The sequence below is a fragment of the Nomascus leucogenys genome, chromosome 13, assembly GCF_006542625.1.
Source record: "Nomascus leucogenys isolate Asia chromosome 13, Asia_NLE_v1, whole genome shotgun sequence".
Lineage (NCBI taxonomy): Eukaryota > Metazoa > Chordata > Mammalia > Primates > Hylobatidae > Nomascus > Nomascus leucogenys.
Window position 1 is genome coordinate 81826246 of NC_044393.1, and position 20918 is coordinate 81847163.

Genomic DNA, 20918 nt, shown 5'->3' on the forward strand with positions numbered 1-20918 from the left:
TTGCTACTTTTGGAATATCTGCAATAATAAACTTCCTTTAGGAAAACAGGTAAAGAGTGTAAAATGGTTCCATCTTTGCACCTAAGTTATAAATGTGTCAATTATGTTAACAAAAGATATGTTGATACTAGGCCTTATTAATTTTTCTACAGAACAATTAACATCTAAGTGCATTTACTTAAACTATCACTACTTGTTGATGATAAAAAATTGAGAGTAACTCAATGTACACAATCCAAGCCACTTTAATAAAACCTCTGTTGCTTGTGACATTACAATTAAAAGTGGTATAGGCTTCTATTAACTTCAACATCCAAACCTATGGACTATAGAACCTCATCTCTGTTTGTGTAGCTCTCAGTAACTATAGAAACCACAGGGAATCTGCCCTGATCTCCACATGAATGAGGAAACCAGTACAAAATTTCCCAGTGTCAAAGGAATAGTCTATCTCTCTAGGTTGACAAGTGCAAACTAGTATAACCCACGTAGGCACATCTACCAGGAAGTTCCATTTTTAACTATCATGTTAAATTTACTCTGTCACATTGCAGGGCCAAAATGAGTTAACCACATCACCTGAAATCATTGGCAACTGTTTAGAAAGCACGTCATGGGGGGAAACATCAAACGGTTTCTTAATCCCATAAACCAAGTTTAAGTTATCTCCCCATCTCCAAAAAAGGACCGTTTATATTTTAGTATCTCAGATGTCAGTAGTCTAATTGTGAATCCATCCTGTATTAATCCCTTGAAAAGGTTGATCCAGCTTCACTCACTGAAATATTTTACAATGACAGACTTCGCCTGGTAGTAAAAATACATAATTTCTTCCCATAAGAAGCACTCTGGGCTGACAATAACCTGTTCTGTTGTCATTTCTCATTATTATCATTGTTGGCATTATTTTTTCGCCAAGCTTCACACAGAGGAGCACAGAAGCAAAGGTACTAATTGAGAAAGAAGAAGTCACGCAATCAAAAGCCAATTAATCATACAGATGAGCCCAACACTTTATGATGCAATAAAAGACATGTCATCTGCCATAAGTGAGACTTTTAAAAATTGCTCATTTGATGTAAGCATGACCTTAGAATTTAATTAGCAATTCTCTCCACGGGTGACAAACTAGTAATATACTTTTCTTCTTAGTGGCAATTTATTTTTCACCATTCTCTTTGTATTATCTTTTGCCCAGCTTATCTAATTCTCTCCCCCTCTTAATTCTGTGAGATTTCCTGCAGTCTGTATGCAAATTGCTGCTGAAATCCAGAGGTGTCTGAAAACTGAAAGCAATCCATGCCACACTGGCATTTATGATTCACCAGATGAGGGATTCAGGGGTGTCTAAGACAAAGTTTCTGCCTTCGTGGAACTTCTACTGGATGACTGGGAAGGCAGTCATGAACAAGTTAACAAATAACGAGTAAACTAATTATAGATCTGGAAGAGTGCTTTCAAACAAATAAATAGGTTGATATGACAGTTAGAGACAGGGTTCAGAAGTCTAGTTTCTGATAGTCACTAGGAAAGCCTAAAACTTGTAAGAGAGTCAGAGACAGCTATTCAGAGGTGGGAAAGAGCATCCCAGGGAACAACAAAGGCAAAGATCCTGACATGGGAAAGAATTGTGAAGAATGGTATACACTTAGCAGATCTTCAATATGGTAAGCATATGATGAATAATAGGTAATATGTTTATAGACAAGGAGGCATCTATTTGATTATATGCCATGGAAAACTAGCCTAATAAAATAAGTCTTCCATTTTTTACATATAGCACATAGAACAATATTTTAAGTGGCCCATCTTACAAACATATCTTCATATTTAAGAAGCAAATAAATTGTAAATGCAGTGGAGGGAGGTGTAGGGAGGAGTTCTCAAAGAACAAATGCATGCCACATCACTGGGTTACTCAATATTGTATTATACCTAACTAAATTTTCTGATTTCCCTCAGCTCCTCAAGCCGAGAGGGCTTCATGCTGAGCCAAACCCCATCATTCTTAGGAAAGCCAAGAGCAAAGTGGATTCCATAGAGCAAATCAATTCAAATTCATAATTGAGAAGTTGTACATGCAAAACACATTATCAAAGAGCTCAAGTCTTCAACATGTCCTGGGGAGACAAGGCCCTTCATCCGGGAAGACCCCTGGGAGGCTGTGGCTTCTGCCCTCTATGACATGATAACCACGGTCCTTCCCCTTGTTTCCCTCCCACAGGACCAACAGACTCCTGAAAAATACATGTTTTCCTGAAGAACATGCAATCATCCAGACTCTAATGAAATATCTATCAAAACATTTTGTCAAAAATAAAAAAAAAAAAGGTTTGCTTTCTTTCCAGAAGATGGAAAGAGATGAAAAGATGGAAAGCAGTATTATCAAAGTATGAGCAAGTGAATGAAGACCTCAAGAAGAAATTTTTAAACTGCTTTAATGACTATAAATTTCTTATTTCAACGTGAAAGAAGCACAACTAGATATTAAAATAACTCGGGTATCATGCTGAATTGCTAGGTAATAAGACCTTATTCATTCTTTTTTGGTCACATTTTCCCAGGAAATGCCAAATTCTGGGGAGAAAATTATGTGTTTTTGAATGCTTAACACTTTTAGGTTATGAAGTAGCATTAATCAAATCATAACGTCAGGACCCAAAAAGTTGTATTAGAAGCTGGAAAGAGCTAACTTACCACCCAAAGAACTAACACTACAATCAGCAGGATTTACATACAGAATGAACATCTTCAAGTTAGTACTAGACAGCAGCTACATGCTTAAGCACGGAACCTGGCTCAAATCCAGATCTATCATATTTTGGCTGTATGTTCTTAGGTGAATTACTTTAAGCCTTCATCTAAACAATAGGGCGCACAGCCACACAGGGTTGTTGGTGAGTGTAAAATGAGACAATCCATGCAAAGTGCCAATCATAATGTAAATGCTCAATAAATGTTATCATCAGCTATGTTAATGAGGATGCTATAAACAGTAACAAAATATTCAAAGTTAAACTTGACTTTCTCCCAGGATAGAATTATGAATTTAAATGGTTAGTGAAAAAGATATTAAACATTTGTGTGTATTTTAAAACTATACACTAATTGCATAAACATAACTTCATAGTATAAGCTTAGAAAATCTAGGATTCATTCACTGTGCTATTTGTAGAAAATACAGAAATATGCAAGTTATGGAACCTCAAAAACAAAAAAAAATAGAAAATACAGAAATAAGAAAATGAGCTCTGTGTCCTCAGGAGTGTACAAGATAAACACACATAACTAATCACAAGTATTATAAACAAAATGTGGCTATCTTAAAGAGGTATAAACTATTATGGACATATTTGCCAATTATACAACAGACAAAAATAAAGTTGGGAAAAAATTTTAAAAATAAAGTTGGGAAAACAACAACAACAAAAAAAGAATTATCTGAGAGACCTGGAGACTACTTCTTAGAAACACTTAAGAACCTTCTCTTTGAAAGCTGTTCTCAACTTCCTTTCATCAAATCACCAACCAGGAATTAATACTATCTACGTCTCTTATACCAATAATCAGGAATTAATACTCTCTAAGTATCTTTCAATTAGGCAAAACACCTAAATGTGATATCTTTAATGTTCACAGAGATGCCATTGATAACTTAGCAACATTTGACTATGAAATAAGGACTTCAAAATCTTTTCAAATGGCTTTGACCTTCTCTCTCAGTAAAGTGTCGCTGCTTTTGAAAACTTGTTCTAAAAAGGGTGAAATCAGTGTCCAGTTAAATTATACTTATTACTCCTAACAAGTTAGTGAAAGAAGAAAACTATCTCAGACTCCTGGATGGAGTGGCCAATATAAATACCTGGGTGGAGGGAGTTCCATTCACACACGGGAATTATCTAATTAACAAGGAGTTTATTGAAATAGATCCAAGAAGCAAATCAAGCTGTATTACAGAACTAAATGTACTTCACGTGTTTAGTGCACTTTGATTCATACTCTCAAAAGAAATTTGCATGAAGCCAATATAAATGAATAGTTCAAGTCATCAAAAAGTGATAACGTGTACAATTGCTGTGTTTAGTTAATCTAGTTGATGCGCAGATGGTAAGGTTATCTAAGGAATCTCCCTCAGAATGATTCTGTAAAAGACTCGTTGATGCCACACCCCTCTCCATTAATGATACACCATCTGGTATCTACTTTATAGTTTCATCACTTCATTTAGTTAAAAGAGGAAACATAGGTGCCTATGTCCACTTTTAAACCACAGGCAACCTGGATTTCCTAGTAAGTTAGATGATTCTGCAAGTTATATTAATATTAGAATCATTATTTCTTACAACACAAATTAATGGATTCAGCATTTTTACACTGTCTAATATAAAAGTGTGTGCAGAATTCCTAATAGAAATAGTTAGACATTGTAATTTTCACTGCCATCACAATACAAAAGAAAATCCCTTTACAATCTTTTGCATTATGCCTAGAAAATACTTCATCCTTTGAGACCTAAATGTCTCTCACATATTCCTGGAAGAAATCCAAAGTGACAAAATTCAACTTGGGTACTTTGAGAATGACAGTAACAAACAAAAACAGGACTGTAAAGAAATGGGCAAAAGACACAAGGAAGTTGAATAATATTAATTCTATGATTATCATTATCTTATACACAATGGAAAGTAAGCAGATATTCTTTCATGGCAACAGCTGATGTTTGTTAAGCTCTTTCCAGCTTTCAAGGGGCTTTTACACACTCATCTGATCTACCCCCAATCACCATGAAGATGAGCAAGGAACAGAGTATATCCCCATTTTGCAGATAAAGAACCAGACACCACAGGGGATTAGGTGAATTGCCTAATAGCCAGATGACAAAAGCATGCCTTCTGACTACTTGTCTAACATTCTATCACATATTACTTAATGTGGAGTTCTTGAGTATTAAGTAACAGAAGCGTATATATTCCACCTTAGCATTCTGAGCTCACTGGTGCTTCTCAGATTTCAGTTTCAACTGTAGGATGACTACTTTCCAGGCTGATCTTCAAAAAGGAAAACAATATATTCTGCCTATATATATATATATATATATATTCACAATAATTTGATCTTATCATACTGTGTCTATCTAATCTTCTACCACTTGTTCTACTTGATGCCAAAAAGCCTAACAGTTTATTTGTTGAGCAGTTGTTGGGCAGATAGTTCAATCTGCCAGAAACAAATCCTCTCAGATGCTTGTACCAATCAAATTGGTCAGTCTATGAGAAATGGGAGAATATTTTTCAGTGCCTTTTCTTGAACCTGACAATAATTAAAGGCAAGTTTATAAGGTACCTAACATAGTAAAACCTGATGGCAAAGAAAACTGTCATTGGGTGAGGAAAAGCAGGTGCCAGGTGTATCACCTAAAAAACTTTCACTCATTTAACATTTACTAACTCTGATATGGTTTGGCTCTGTGTCCACACCCAAATCTCATCTTGAATTGTAATACCCACATGTTGAGGGAGGGACCTGGTGGGAGGTAACTGGATCATGGGTGTGGTTTCCCCAGGCTGTTCCTGTGACAAGTGAGAGAGTTCTCAGATCTGATGGTTTAAAAGTAGTTTCCCCTGCACGCTCTCTCTCTCTCCTGCCAGTGTGAAAAAGGTGCCTGCTTCCCTTTCACCTTCTGCCATAATTGTAAGTTTCCTGAGGCCTTCCTAGCCATGGAGAACTGTGGGTCAATTAAACTTCTTCCCTTCATAAATTACCCAGTCTCAAGCAGCTCATTATAGCAGTGAGAAAACAAATTAATACAAACTCTAAGCCATGTACAATGCTCTAGGTATAGAAGTAAAACAATTAGTGGGTGAATGGTTACTCTGAGCTACACACTATTACAGGTGCTTTATGAGTATTAGCTCATTTAACAAATTAGTGAGGTAAGTACTATTAAATCATCACTTAATATATGAAACAACTGAGAGGAAAAATAAGATGCTCTACATTACACAGCAGGAAATGCCAGGTCAGAAATTTGAATCCAAGGCATCTGACATCAGAGCCTTGTGCTCTAAATCAGAGTTCTGCCCACTACAATGAGGGAGCCAAATCAGGCCCAGTACCTGTTTTTGGTTTTACATTTTTAAATGGTTGGAAAAAAATTTAAGCAAAATTTTGTGATGTGTGAAAACCATATGAACTTCATACTTCAGGGTCCTTCAATTAGAACACAGCCACACTTACTCGTTTACAGTTGGCTTTCTCTGATTCCACATTACAAAGACAGAGTTGGGGAGCTGCACAGAAACCAAATGTGGTGTGCAAAGCCTAAAATATTTACTATCCGGCCCTTTACAGGAAAAATTACTGACATTCTCTAAACCATTTCACTTTATGCCTATTCAATATCTCTACTTCAATGCCTTAAGTGTCCTAAGCTTAACATATCCATAATCAAACTCCTGATTTCCTCTACCACCAACATCCCAATCCCTATCTTAAGAATCTTCCCCTGTGGAAAAACCTTCTAGTCATAAAAGCCATAAACCTAGAGTTTATTCTTTCTTCACTCATGTTCAAAGCCATCAGCAAATCTGGTCAGCTCTACCTTTAAAATACCGAACCACATTTCATTACTTCCCCTGCCGGCACTCAGACCCACACCAGTCATCCCTTTTCCGAATTACTGCCATAATTTCTTACTAATTCTCTGTTGCTTCAACTCTTGCCCAAGACAGCAGCCAGAGGGTTCATCTGTTCCCAAAACCCCCAGCCTTCCCAAACATGCCAAGTTCACGCCTGCTTCACGCTTTTGGCAACGGCTTGCTTCCCTATTACCATAGGCCTCTTCCCAAATGTCATCTCAACAGAGAGATCTTCCCTCTCTACCCAACTCCAAGCTTAAACCCCAGCCCTGGAACTCTCTTTTCCCATTTTATTCCTCCCGAAATTATCATAACCTGCCATACAATATGTATTCTGGTTTTAACTGAATTTAAGCTCCATGAAGATGGATGTTTACCTCATTTTCTTCACTAGTACATAGCTGCTGGCACAAAACCAGAGTGCTTAAGTAAACATCTGCTAAATGAATGAGAAAATGCTCCCTCCATTCAAGAGGTACTCAGTTTGGTAACATATGGAGACAGCAAACACATTTAACATATACATAACTGTACTGAGTGAGGGTTAATAGTATATTTCTTATTTTTTCCTATTTTCTTATCAAATACCATTTTCAACAAATAAAATTTTGAGGGTTTCATTCAAAAGAAAGAGAGAGCTCACTCTGCAACCTCATGGTCTATGTATGAAATTAATCTAGATAACCAATCTACTTTATTGAAAAGGGCGCTGATAAGGTGCTCAAACTCCTATTCTTAAACTCACTGCCTTCTTTTGTCCATCTCTGTCCAATTCTAGACCCATGCTGACTTGATGCCCTATCTCTCTTCCTTCTCCTAACTCATGTTTAACTTCTATTATTCAGCTCCTATCTACCTCTCCTGAAGGAGACATTCATTTCTTAACTACAAATGCAGTGAAACTGAGTTTTAAGAAAGAAGATAGATCCTGCCAGGTGCAGTGGCTCATGCCTGTAATCCTAGCACTTTAGGAGGCTGAGGGAAGCAGATGACTTGAGGCCAGGAGTTTGAGACCAGCATGGCCAACATGGTGAAACCCTATCTCTAATAAAAATACAAAAATTAGCCAGGCATGGTGGTGCACGCCTGTAATTCCAGCTACTCAGGAGGCTAAGGCATGAGAATCGCTTGAACCTGGTAGGTGGAGGTTGCAGTGAACCAAGATCACGCCACTACACTCCAGTATGGGCGACAGAGTGAGATTCCATCTCAAAAAGAAAAAAGCAAAAAAAGAAAAGATAAAAGAAGATAAATATATCCTTTAAAACACTACCATTTTTAAGAGTGTACTAAAGTTTAGTCAATGTTTGGGGGAGGTAAGAATAGCAGTGTACTGTCTGACCTGGAGGCAATGTAGATTCTAAACATATAAGAAAAGTATTTGTGGTAGGTCCCAAGTGGTAAAATGCATCAGTGAACAAATAACGCAACCATTCCAAAGTGACCAAAGAAAAAATGACATTGTTACAGAGGATGAACTAACTACTTGCTTTGCTTCTTCACTTCCTGGCCACTTTACAACCAGGAAAAGCAGTTGAAGTTCTAATTTATTAATTTTTAAATAAATATACAAGAAAGCAGCAGATGTAGTAATAGAATCAATGACAAAAAATAGTCATACCCTCTCCTCCAGTCTAGCCAGCTGTTCTTTGTAGAATGCATCCTGCTTCTTTAGCACTCGGTCTTTCTCTTCCAGCTGCCTAGCCTAAAAAAAGAAATGAGGAATATACTATATCAAGAAAAAGCAGCAACAGCAAAGCAAAAGTCAAGAATAAATTGCATTAGAAATAAGAATACAAATCTGAAGATTTTTGCAATCTATTAGGTCTCTGCCATAGAAAAACATTAAGATGATGATTGCTGTATTTAAATGTAAAGAATAAGTCCACATTGTATTTTTTTCCCACTGTAACAGCTGTGTCCTATTTTGTCCAAATATATTTGGAAACATCAGAATACAGCACATAACAGACTCTTATTTAACTTCCCTATCAAAGAGTAATTTCAAGGATTAGTATTTTGTACAACGGAACTTTAATTTTATCCTGGGCATAAGATACATGGCTCTTTTTTGAACAAAAAAGTAATGCCTAAATAACATTTTGTACATAAATCTTGTGTTTAAGAACAGTTAATTACCTGCAAATAAATACATACATTGTTCTATTTCCCTTTATGTAAAGAATTAATTGTTATGGAAGAGTGGAAACAAAAACTACTATAATTGTTTATTTCCATAATTCAAAATAATCATAATAAATAACAATATTTAAGAGTAATTTTAAAAGTTTTAGTTATTGGACTTTCAATTTACAAGATTTTTTATAAAAAAATGCATTTCTTAAACTAATGTTGGTATCTTCAATATTATGTTTAATTCACCTTTATCTCTGAGGGATGAGACTTTCCTATATCACTCTGAGTTAGATTTTGTTTTCAACATATTTTTTGCTCAGTGAATGCTGAATATATGCCTGACTACAACTTATAAGAAAGTGTGTGTGTGTATATATATATATGTGTATATATAAATATACATATTATATTATAATATGTATATAATATATAATATGATTAATATATTATATAATAATATATAATATATAATATATTATATAATAATATATAATATATTATATATTATAATATACATATTATACACATATATTATACACATATATTACATATTATATATACACATATATACACAAAAATATATATCTATATATATTTTTGTGTGTATCTTTTAATATATATAAACAAAGTATATATATTACTTTTAATATGTAAAGTGTATATATTTTTTTAATTGCATGCATCCAGCTATCCATTAACAAGTATATAGTTAGGCATTCCCATCCTTGTGCTATTTCACCAAAATTCTTTTGCTAAATGATCAAGTATTGCCTGTCTCAGATGTCAAGGTGCCTGTCTACTCAACTATCTGCTTAGTTTAGGTGAACTACTTGCACATTTATAGGTTATTGTTTTGCTACTTACTTTGTCTTCAATATCCTGCAGCATGTTAAAAATAAACAGTTATTTAAAAACGTTAAGTACTGTTTTTTCCTAATTTCACACACACAAAAAATCTGATGGATAATATTTAAAATGCAAGCCAAAGAAGGTACTGGGGAAAAAATAAAAAGGAAATGCTTAACTTGATACACATTTTAATGTCACTATGCTGTTACAGTTTGAATAGAAGATTCCAATGAAAAGTACATGCTGCTTGGAAGCATATGACTAAATAAAAACAAATACAATGTTAAGATTAGATTAAAGTACATTCATATACAGGTATATAATCTATGGCTCCCTGGTACAACACAGTAAAAATTTTATTAGACTGTTAGGAATATGAAACAAAAAGTAAATGAATTTCAAACCTAATATACATGACTACATAATCTAAAGAGAAAAGACCTCTCTAAATTCAACATAAAAACCCAAAATATAAATAAAGTAAATGAAAAAGAATAGACTCATAAGAAACTCCATAAAACAAAAGCAGTATAAAATCAAAAGAAGAAGCAAGTAATAAAAAGAGGAAAAGAAATCCCAACATGTAACTGGGAGAGTTAATGTTATTAACATATAGAGCACTGAAAAAAGAAGCCTCATCCCCCACTCCTCTCCCCACCAAAAAACAACAAAAGAAATATACACAAATAATATAAACTAGAAATTAACACACAAAAAATACAAATAATAAACACATGGAAAAAAAAGCTAACCCCACCGCAAATCAGATAATACCAATTAAGGTAATATGATGTCATTATTCATCTACCAATTAACAAAAATGTAAATTAAAAATACTCAATATTGGCAAGGATATAAGAAAACAGGCTCTCCTATACACTGCTGGTCAGAATATAAATTGGTATACCCATTTTATAAATCAAATGGATAAAATTAACAAGTCTTTAAAATGTACATATGCACTGAGATCTAAAAACTCTACTTATGGTACTTTTCTTAAGTACTATATGCAAAGATGTTCATTATAGGGTTGTTTAGAATTGCAGAGAAACAAAAACAAACCAATCCAATGGCTAAATGAAATATGTACTCAAAGTACACCACTTAAAAAAGAAAAAAGCTATGTAAACCAAAAGGTAGTATAACCTCTTTTTTTTGTAGGGAAGACGAAGAGAAAAAACAAAAACAAAAACAAACAAAAAAACCAGAAGGATATTTTACAAAATGTCAACAGAGGTTACAGCAGACTGGTAGACTTATGGGCGGTATCTATTTTCTTATTTTTGCTTCTTTATATGTTCAGAATTAAAAACAAACATACTTTATAGTCAAGGGGCAAAAGGAAGAAATTTTTTAAGGTGAGGAAATGAATATGTTTCTTGATTGTGGTGGTGGTTGTATAATTACATGCACTTGTCAAAACTCATAGAACTGTATATCAGAAAGAATAAATTTAACTACATAAATTTTAAAAATTAATATAAATTAAGCATACTAAAATTTATAATAATAACTATAAATGTGTGAATGTGTGTATAAATCATTATTATCATTAATCTTCTTATGTGGCCAATTTCTTTTCCAGGCATTCAATCCTAGCAAATATTAAAATATAAGAGTATTTACATCTAAGAAAATGCAACCAGCATTATTTAAAGCAACAACAACTAAGAGTGAACAATAGATGTTTGGGTAAATAAGATATAATCTGACAATAGGATATTGATTATAAAGATTTTGATCCAGCCATATAATCAGACAGTAAGAGTCCTTGAAAGCTGACATCTTAAAATAAAATTAATTTTTTAAAACTCAAAATATTAAGTGACAAAAAAAAAACACGTCATAAAATAGCGTGTGCCCTAAGTTCCTAATTTTGCATGAGAAATGGGGGAGGGAGGAGCAGAAGGGAGGGACAGAGAAGGTTGAGTACTTGTTTATACTGACATGGAAAACAGTGTAAAGTATGGTAAGATGTTATAGTAATTATGATATATGTAGTAGGATATATTATTTGGACTGTTTCTTATTTCCTATAATGAACAGTTATTACTTCTGTAATCAGAAAAAAATCTTTTAAACATCAATATTACATATGTTTACACTTGACTATGAGATGGAAATGTAGCATTGAGGGCATCTAAAAGAGTGAACTATTAAATAATTATATTAACAATTCAAAAAATTTAACAACTTGAACAGTTATAGATAGCATGGAAACTGTATTACCTACTAAATCCTGAATGTATCCGCACCTGGTTTTCTCCCCCATTCAATGTATGGCATTATCTACCCTGGCTATTAAAACACTCATACTAGGTAATGTTCCTTTTGTTCATACAGTGAGTTTTTTTAAGTGCAAATAAATCATAATGGATATTCCATTATCATTATTTAGAAAACACTAAGAGAATTCAACACTTGAGGCTGCTGAGGATACCGCATCAATCAACAAATTTAATTTTGAAGAGCTGATTACAACCTAAAGGATGTACAGATATATGCTCACTCACTTTTCTAAGATATGACCCTTGAAAAAGTTTAAAATAACATGTCCAAAGCTCAGATGTGTACACTAAAGACCAAAGAGGGGAATATTTCCTAAGACCCAACACCACCAAGTTATAGGCCAGCAGCACACATCTTTCCCTGGACTGCAAACAGAATCAATAGTTTGAGATCCACTGGGAAGAATAACAAAGTAAGAAACATGGCCACAACACTTTAATAGCACATTGCTTTCAAACAGTTAATATGATGCTAGGAGAAAAAGTCACACGATATGAATCCTGAAACTTAAATAAGCCTAGAATACATTGACTAAGCTAATAGCTGCTGAGGATGGAGAGTCACATCCAACTTTAAAAAAGTAGTAAACCTACTGCAAGAAAATAAAACTCTGTAGAGCTCTCTAACAGAGAATCATTGTAAATGAACAAATAAAAACAAAGAGGATTACAACATTATTTATTGATATAGAAACATATCTTGGGAAAAAATAATATAAAACATTTTTCCCCATCTACTATTTGCTATTCCTAGAAGAAATATGTATTGAATAGATTTCAGATCTTGCCAGATTTAGAATAACGTGACTGGGCTTGAAAATGTGACACAATGTACTTAAGTGGATCATTACGGAAAACTAGAATATCCTATAATGCAAGAGAAACAAAGAAAATATGGAAATCAAGTTTAAGGAACCCAACACAAACATTTTGATGTCTTAACTTGGTGTTGATAGCTAGATTAAAAGTGAAGTTCGTATGTTTACTTCCTTAAAGACTTGTCTCTTTTCAGAATGGACTTGAAGGGGCTTTACAACAAAGGGTATAATAAAGTTTATACAAGAGAAAACTGGGATTATGAATATAACATACTGTGCTGATAGAAACTTTACCTTCCCATGAATAGTCCAGGCTAAATCTTCATAGCACAAACTTGTCGGCATTACTACACCCTTTTAGCCCTGGTTGCTCCTGGGGACTCAGGTGTGGCACCAACTGCATGGCATTGGGAACTCGGTGACATCACAATCACTTAGCACAGATAATGTATTGTTAGTTTGTATATCAAGCACAAGGCATGTTAAGGCAAGGTTCTGTGCTATGGGAAAGCTTGTATATTTTAAATGACAAAGTTCCTTGAAATGTCAGTATTCAATTTTTAATAGCTCAGGGTAAAAAACAAAGCAGGTACCTACTCAACTTTCCATGAGATAACACTATGAAGCCAGAGATTACTGGGATTTAGAAAAGGCAACAACTCTCTTAACAACATAAACAGGACATCCCTGTAACTAACTATATATCCTTTCATTCTAAACCTTTTAACAATCTGAAGCATACATATAAAGAACTGAGAAAGATTAAACTTTCACTATAATATGGATAATCTATGGTAGGCAAAATCTATTTTACAACTCACATAGAAAGATGAGCAAATAAGAGTAGGAAAAAGAGCTTTATTTCTTGTCAAAACTACATATGAGGTGCAATATATACGAACCTAATAAAATTATATGCTGACATAAAACAGAAAAAGAACTGAAATATCAAAGGAGGCTGAACTATAAACTTGTAAGGTAATATTGCATTTAGAAACTGTAAAACATGATCACTGTGAATATCAATTAGCCGTAACAGAATAATTAAAGTAGCCATGTATTCAATTAATTGAATTCTAGACTTTAGTTAGGAGAAATTACATAGGGTTCACTGAGTCTTTACCAAGTGGCATTAATAAACAAAGAATTATACTTCCAGCACTGTTTTCCAAACCACACCAGAGGGTGACCTTCAGTAGGGTAACTCATCTAGGTGAACTTAAATGATGTCCAACCTATTATCATACTTTTCAATTACTATTTGGAGGCATAAGCATCAGCTATAAGCAGATCCCAGCTGGAAATGCTAAACTGCACTGATGTCCACAAATGCTATAACACCTAATATAAGGTGAACATAAACCAGAGAGATGAAAGACAAAAGCCCGTTCTTCCAATAGACTTCCTAATCTGAAGTCTGGAACTCAAACCCAAGCACCCAGTATTAGATCAAGGCAGCTGGTTTTGGTGTTTGTTTTGTCTTCCCCTTCTCAGAGTTTCAAGAGCCCTGATAGACATTTTAAGCTTTTTCACACTAATAACATACTGAAAACAGCCAACTGATTATGTCCTTTGCCACCTTGGGGTATGATATGGTTTGGCTCTGTGTCCACACCCAAATTTTATCTTGAACTGTAATCCCCATAATCCCCACATGTTGAGGGATGGACCAGATGGGAGGTGAATGGATCATGGGGGAGGTTCCCCCTACTATTCTTGTGATAGTGAGTGGGTGCTCACAAGATCTGATGGTTTTATAAGCATTTGACGGTTCCTCCTTCACATGCTCTTTCACTCTCTGGCTGCCGTGTGACGAAGCTTCCTGCTTCCCCTTTGCCTTCCACCATGATTGTAAGTTTCCTGAGGCCTTCCCAGGAAGCGCAACTGTGAGTTAATTAAATCTCTTTCCTTTATAAATTACCTACTCTTGGGTAGTATCTTTATAGCAGTGTGAAAATGAAATAATACAGTTAACTGGTACCAAGGTAGTGGGGCACTGCTATAAAGATACAGAAAATGTGGAAGCAAGTTTGGAACTGGGTAATGGACAGAGGTTGGGACAATTTGGAGATCTCAGAAGACGAAAGGGAGATATGGGAAAGTTTGGAACTTCTGAGAGACTTGTTGAACGGTTTTGACCAAAATGCTGATAGTGATATGGACAATGAAGTCCAGGCTGAGGTGGTCTCAAGATAGATATGAGGAACTTACTGGAAACTGGAGCAAAGGTGACACTTGCTATGCTTTAGCAGAGACACTGGTGGCATTTTGCCCCTACCCTAGAGAACTGTGAAACTTTGAACTTGAGAGAGATGATGTGAAATTGGAACTTATTTTTAAAAGGGAAGCAGGGCATAAAAGTTTGGAAAATTGGCAGCCTGACCATGCAGTAGAAAAGAAAAACCTATTTTTCTGGGGAGAAATTCAAGCCGGCTGCAAAGATTTGTAAGAGTAACAATGAGCTGAATGTTAATCACCAAGACAAAGGGGAAAATGTCTCCAGGGCATGTCAGAGGCCTTCACAGAAGCCCCTCCCATCATAGGCCCAGAGGCCTAGGAGGGAAAAATGGTTGCCTGGACCAGACCCAGGGCACTGCTGCTGTGTGCAGCCTTAGGACTTGGTGCCCTGAGTCCCAGCAGCTCCAGCTCTAGCCGTGGCTAAAAGGGGCCAAGGTATAGCTCAGGCCACTGCTTCAGAGGGTGAAAGCCCCAAGCCTTAGCGGCTTTCATGTGATGTTGGGCCTGCAGGCGCACAGAAGTCAAGAATTGAGGTTTGGGAACCTCCACCTAGATTTCAGAGGACGTAAGGAAAAGCCTGGATATCCAGGCAGAAGTCTGCTGCAAGGGCAAAGCCCTCATAGAGAACCTCTGCTAGGGCAGTGCAGAAGGGAAATGCAGGGTTGGAGCCCCGACACAGAGTCCCTACTGGGGCACTGCCTAGTGGACCTGTGAGAAGAGGGCCACTGTCCTCTAGACCCCAGAATGGTAGATCCACTGACAGCTTGCACAGTGTGCCTGGAAACGCCACAGGGACTCAATGCCAGCCCATGAGAGGAGCATGGGGGCAGTACCCCACAAAAACACAAGGGGCAAAACTATCTAAGGCCATGGGAGCCCACCTCTTGCGTAAGGGTGAACTAGACATGAGACATGGAGTCAAAGGAGATTTTAGAGCTTTAAGACTTCATGACTGCCCTGCTGGATTTCGGACTTGTGTGGGGCCTGTAGCCTCCTTATTTTGGCCAATTTCTCCTATTTGGAATGAGAGCACTTACCCAATGCTGGTACTCCCACTTTATCTTGGAAGTAACTTACTTACTTTTGATTTTACAGGCTCCTACATAGAAGGGACTTTCCTTGTCTCAAATGAGACTTTGGACTTGGACTTTTGGGTTAATGCTGGAATGAGTTAAGACTCTGGGGGACTGTGAGGAAGGCCTGATTAATTTTGAAATGTAAAAAGAATCTTATATTTGGCAGGGGCCAGGGTGGAATGATATGGTTTGGCTCTGTGTCCCTACCCAAATTTCATCTCAAACTGTAATCTCCATAATCTCCACGTGTTGAGGGACGGACCTGGTGGGAAGTGGTTGGATCATGGGGTCGGTTTCCCACGAGCAGTTCCAGTGATCAAGAGTGAGCTCTCATGAGATCTGATGGTTTTGTAAGTGTCTGAAGGTTTCTCTTTCACAGGCTCTTTCTCTCTCCTGCCGCCTTGTAAAAAAGGTGCCTGCTTCCCTTTTGCCTTCTGCTATGATTGTAAGATTTCTGAGGCCTCCTCAGCCATGTGAAATTGTGAGTCAATTAAACCTCTTTCCTTTATAAACTACCCAGTCTCGGGTATTTCTTTATAGCAGTGTGAAAATGGAGTAATGCAAAAGTATATCTGCTATTCTCTTAAATAAGAATGCAGAGCCAAAAATGAATGATTTTTGAAATTAAAAAGTAAAGCCAACATTGAATAAAGAGAGGAGGTTGTTGGAGTACACAAATTTTGAATAGAAAGTGATCTGGTGGTGTTTTGCTTTAAATTATCCCAGAAGTTCTCTCATAACTTTTATGTATATCATAGTGCTTAACAAAAGAAGCAAAATGCAGTGCTGGATGAAATTAGAACCGATTTTATAAACTTTCTTCTACAGCTTGAGAGAGAGGGAACAATTGTAAACTATACATTTACTCCTCCAGTTTTCTAGTTTTATTTCATAATTTGGAAGTTATTAGCACTGACACAGTAAGAAACTCAGTGAGGAGACAGAAGACTTGGGTGCTCACATCGACTCTTCGGAATCACCACATCACCATGCACTGACCCAGCCCTGCGCCCATGTTCCAAAACCACTCTTGGATATTACTTCCAGAGTCTTTGCCAAGTCATACCCTAGCTGCTTCTCCTACTTTTGCAGCTAATAAAACCTTTCAATATGTTTCCTATGGCACTTGTTTTTGATTTTACCTTGTATGATACATGCTTACTTACCCACTATTCCTCTCCTTAACTGTAAACTCTCTGAGACAAGAGAAGGGCTTTCCTCCTCTCTGTCTGTATCTTTGGCTCAAGCTAGATCTGTACTTTCCACAAGGAAACACTCAGTACACAGTAGCTGAATCAAATGAACTGCACTGAGGGCAAGAGTTGGTACGAAGTAAGTAGGTACAGCTTCTGGGAAGGAAATCTGTCCTAATGTCTATGATTTAGTTCAAACTACCACATGATATACAGTGTGATTTTATGTGTACATTATTATGTATGTACATTATTATGTAAGCTCTGAAATAGGTGCTGCCAGCATGCTACTCAGGAATGCACAATCCAGGAGCAATCAGCAAGTATTCTTATTAGAAGCTCGAAAAGTAGGAGGCTACTAGAAGGGCTTCAGTCATCCATGTCTTAATCAACAGTGATGTTTTGCTAATTAGCAAAATGACTGCTGGAAATGGGATTTTATTGGTGAAAATGGTCCATTAACCAGCATGATAAATGTTAGATATGAGTTCTTATTAGTAAAATGAGAGCTATCACAAAGATATCAGAATTAGCTGCCATGTTATAAAGACACTCCTACATATGCTGCATGAACAGGTTAATGAAATCCAATGAGGCCTCTAGCTTTTACTGTAGGAGTGGTACCTCAGAATTTATCCCTAAAAAGCTCTGTATCCAGCCATGTGTTTAAGACAAAGATTCTCATCCTTGGCACTATCAACAATTTGGACCAGATAATTCTTTGTTATGGAGACAGGTCTTACATACTGTAGAACGTTTAGCAGTACTCGGGGTCTCTAATCCGTACAGCCCAGCAGCACTACCCCCTACTCTTGAGTTGTGACAAGCAAAATGTCTCCAGACATTGCCAAATGTTGCCTAGGAGGCAAAATCGCCTTCTGTGGAAAACCACAGGTTTAAGAGGTGATATGGTTTGGCTGTGTTCCCACCTAAATCTCATCTTGAATTGTAGCTCCCCTAATTCCCATGTGTCATGGGAGGGACCCAGTGGGAAGTAACTGAATAATGGGGGCGGGTTTTTTCTGTGCTGTCCTCATGATAGTGAATAAGTCTCATGAGATATGATGGTTTTATAAAGGGGAATTCCTCTGCACAAGCTCTCTTTGCCTGCCACTATGTGAGATGTGACTTTGCTCTTCCTTTGCCTTCCGCCATGATTGTGAGGTCTCCCCAGCTACATGGAACTGTGAGTCCATTAAACCTCTTTTTCTTCATAAATTACCCAGTCTCGGGTATGTCTTTATTAGCAGTGTAAGAACAGACTACTACAAGAGGATTGTTGGTTGTTTGAGATCAAATACAAAAAGCCTCATCTGTCTCAGGTGAAACTTTCTTCCAAGGAAAATACTTAAAAGAACAGAAAACTGCAACTTCATTGAGTTTTACAAAACGGGTCATATGAATCATTTTGTACTGGATTTCTAATAAAGTTTTGTTCAATAAATGTCTGTACATATTGTAGATTGGGGTTGGGTCTGCTTGTGTTATCTATCATCTGGTGGTAGGATTGAATTGCAAAGGCGTAAGGTACAAAAGCAATGAGAGTGGCTCACATCTTTGTAATGTAATGAAATGATTTCCCAGTGAGAAAATATATAAAATATGTACAAAAGCTCGTTCTTTTCTACAACTTCTGGTAAAACCAGAATCAAAGCTTCTATCACATATAAGACTTTGAATCCATTTAACTTATGTTCAGATCAGGCAGGGCTGAGATTCCATTGACACGAACTGGTTCTGGTTGTTTAACATTTGTTCTGCTTGGGCAGTGACTATGCCATACCTGTTGTTAAATATTTTATATATAATTCCTGAGAACAAGGCATATTGTGATTCCATTATAACTTACAAGTTTCATGTTACAAAGTAACATGACATTTCAACATGAAAGATGCTGAAATATATCACTGTGTCAGTTCAGTGGCATATGCTCTGTGCTCTCCGCCCAACATCTATTTAAAACAAGAACACTCGTCACAATCCCCAACCCATAAGAAACATTAAATAAATGCTGAATCAAAACTGAAATGAACTGCTAGGGTTTCAGAATTCTAACACAAGCAGTCTTATCTTCTCTAATGACAACGGCTTCAGCTACTACATGTTTATGAAAGACACAAGTGAATATAAGACACAAGTGCTTACGAAAGACACAAGTGAAACACAAGTGAATATAAACAGCTAACAAGCCTAAAAGACCATGGTAAATCAAATTCAGCAACTGAATATAAAACACAGCTCCAAAAAGTTAAATTCTGTAAAATAAATTAAGGACTCTATGTCATAGCATCATTAGCAAGCTTAAAAACTTCAAAGCTAAGAATTAGCACTGAAAGAGGAAAAAGTGTTAAAAGAGGCCATATTCTTTAAAACTGTGTGATTATATGGACTTAGAGCAGGAAGGGGTTTACTATTAAAGACAGCTGCAGCAGATTGGCGTTATCAACTACTGAATGCTACCATCACTCATAAAAGCAGGGTGGTCTCAACTCTAAACCACAGCTGTTGTGAGTATAGAGTGGGAAGAAATACTAAGCATTTTGAGTTCCATAACTTAAGGTGCAATTATACTAAAATATCTCTATCTTCTTATTCCATATTGTGGGGAATGAAACTTCCATTTCCAGGCACTTACATATAATCTTGTTTTACCATGGAGATTAAAAATCTCAGAAGCACTCTGACATAGACGCTAGTTAAACTGCACTATCTGCACCAAGGTATTTGGTGTCAGTGAACTGACAAATAAATTGGACAACAACATGGAGACAATTACCGCACAACTTCTGAATTCCTTTTCTTTGTACTAACTTGTATTTGTTCAATTTAAATTTAGACTTAATGTTCACACTATTGGGACCAATTGGCCACTCAACCTCTTTTCTTGCAATCTGTTTCACATTCAGAGCTGAAGAAAACATCCAGAGATCACTCAGTTCATTTTCTAGGAAGTAAGCGAGGCTCCAAGCTCTTTGTCGGCTAAGGGAATTCTTGAAGGTCAGAAAGAGAATTGGTTCCGGGACTCCTGCCTCTTGACAGCAGTGTACTTCCCATTGCTCTGACTTTATTTCTTCTCATGCTGGCTTGAGGTTAAGAGAAGAAAATGTTAAAAAAATGACTAATCAAACATTTGTAGCAATTTTCAGCCCTACTCAACATAAAGATTTGTTTTTAAAGATTTTCTGCAACCGTTATTGCACACTACACTAAAAATAACTTCAAATCCACCTGTATACTATGTCAGTTCAGGTCTTCTGGGATGCAGATGCTAAGACATAAAGCACAAGAGACTGATTACAGGGACATGTGTGGGAAAGGTGGAGTAGAGAAGGAGCAGAAGAAAGCAGGAGGGCCTCAGACTGTGCTGCAGGTCTGACACCAGCAACAGGAGGGAAGGAAGGAAGATCATACGCAGCTCTGGGAAAATCTTAGCCAGGCTGATGGGGAGCCCCAGAGCACATGGTGGATCCCAAAGGTGCAGCAGCTTGATGCTGTCAGCTAACTGCACCACACCTTTGAAGCAGGTTCTCTTAAAGATAGAGCTAAAGGGCACACTCCTATGGCCGCCACATAATCAGATTTGTTAATTAACACAAAACAAAATGATGACAGCAAATATCAACTTCCACTTCAAACAGAATGTAAACCAGCAGAGAATGAGGTTTACATGTGTTTGTATGTA

The 20918-nt window shown here is 36.5% G+C and overlaps 1 protein-coding gene across 3 annotated transcripts in view; it reads right to left on the reverse strand.

Annotated features, from left to right (window-relative positions):
- CHCHD3 (coiled-coil-helix-coiled-coil-helix domain containing 3) overlaps positions 1-20918 on the reverse strand; it is a 298843-nt gene that overhangs the window by 91743 nt on the left and 186182 nt on the right. For 2 of the 3 annotated variants that reach the window (XR_001116881.2, XM_003261353.4), the window contains one exon: positions 8260-8343. Coding sequence is in view for 2 of the 3 variants with exons in the window: in XM_003261353.4 (XP_003261401.1) it covers positions 8260-8343 (84 nt within the window). In the remaining variant the exon portion in view is untranslated. Of the gene's footprint in view, positions 1-8259; positions 8344-9638; positions 9654-20918 lie in introns of all 3 variants that reach the window. The other variant, XM_003261354.4, reaches the window with a different exon arrangement.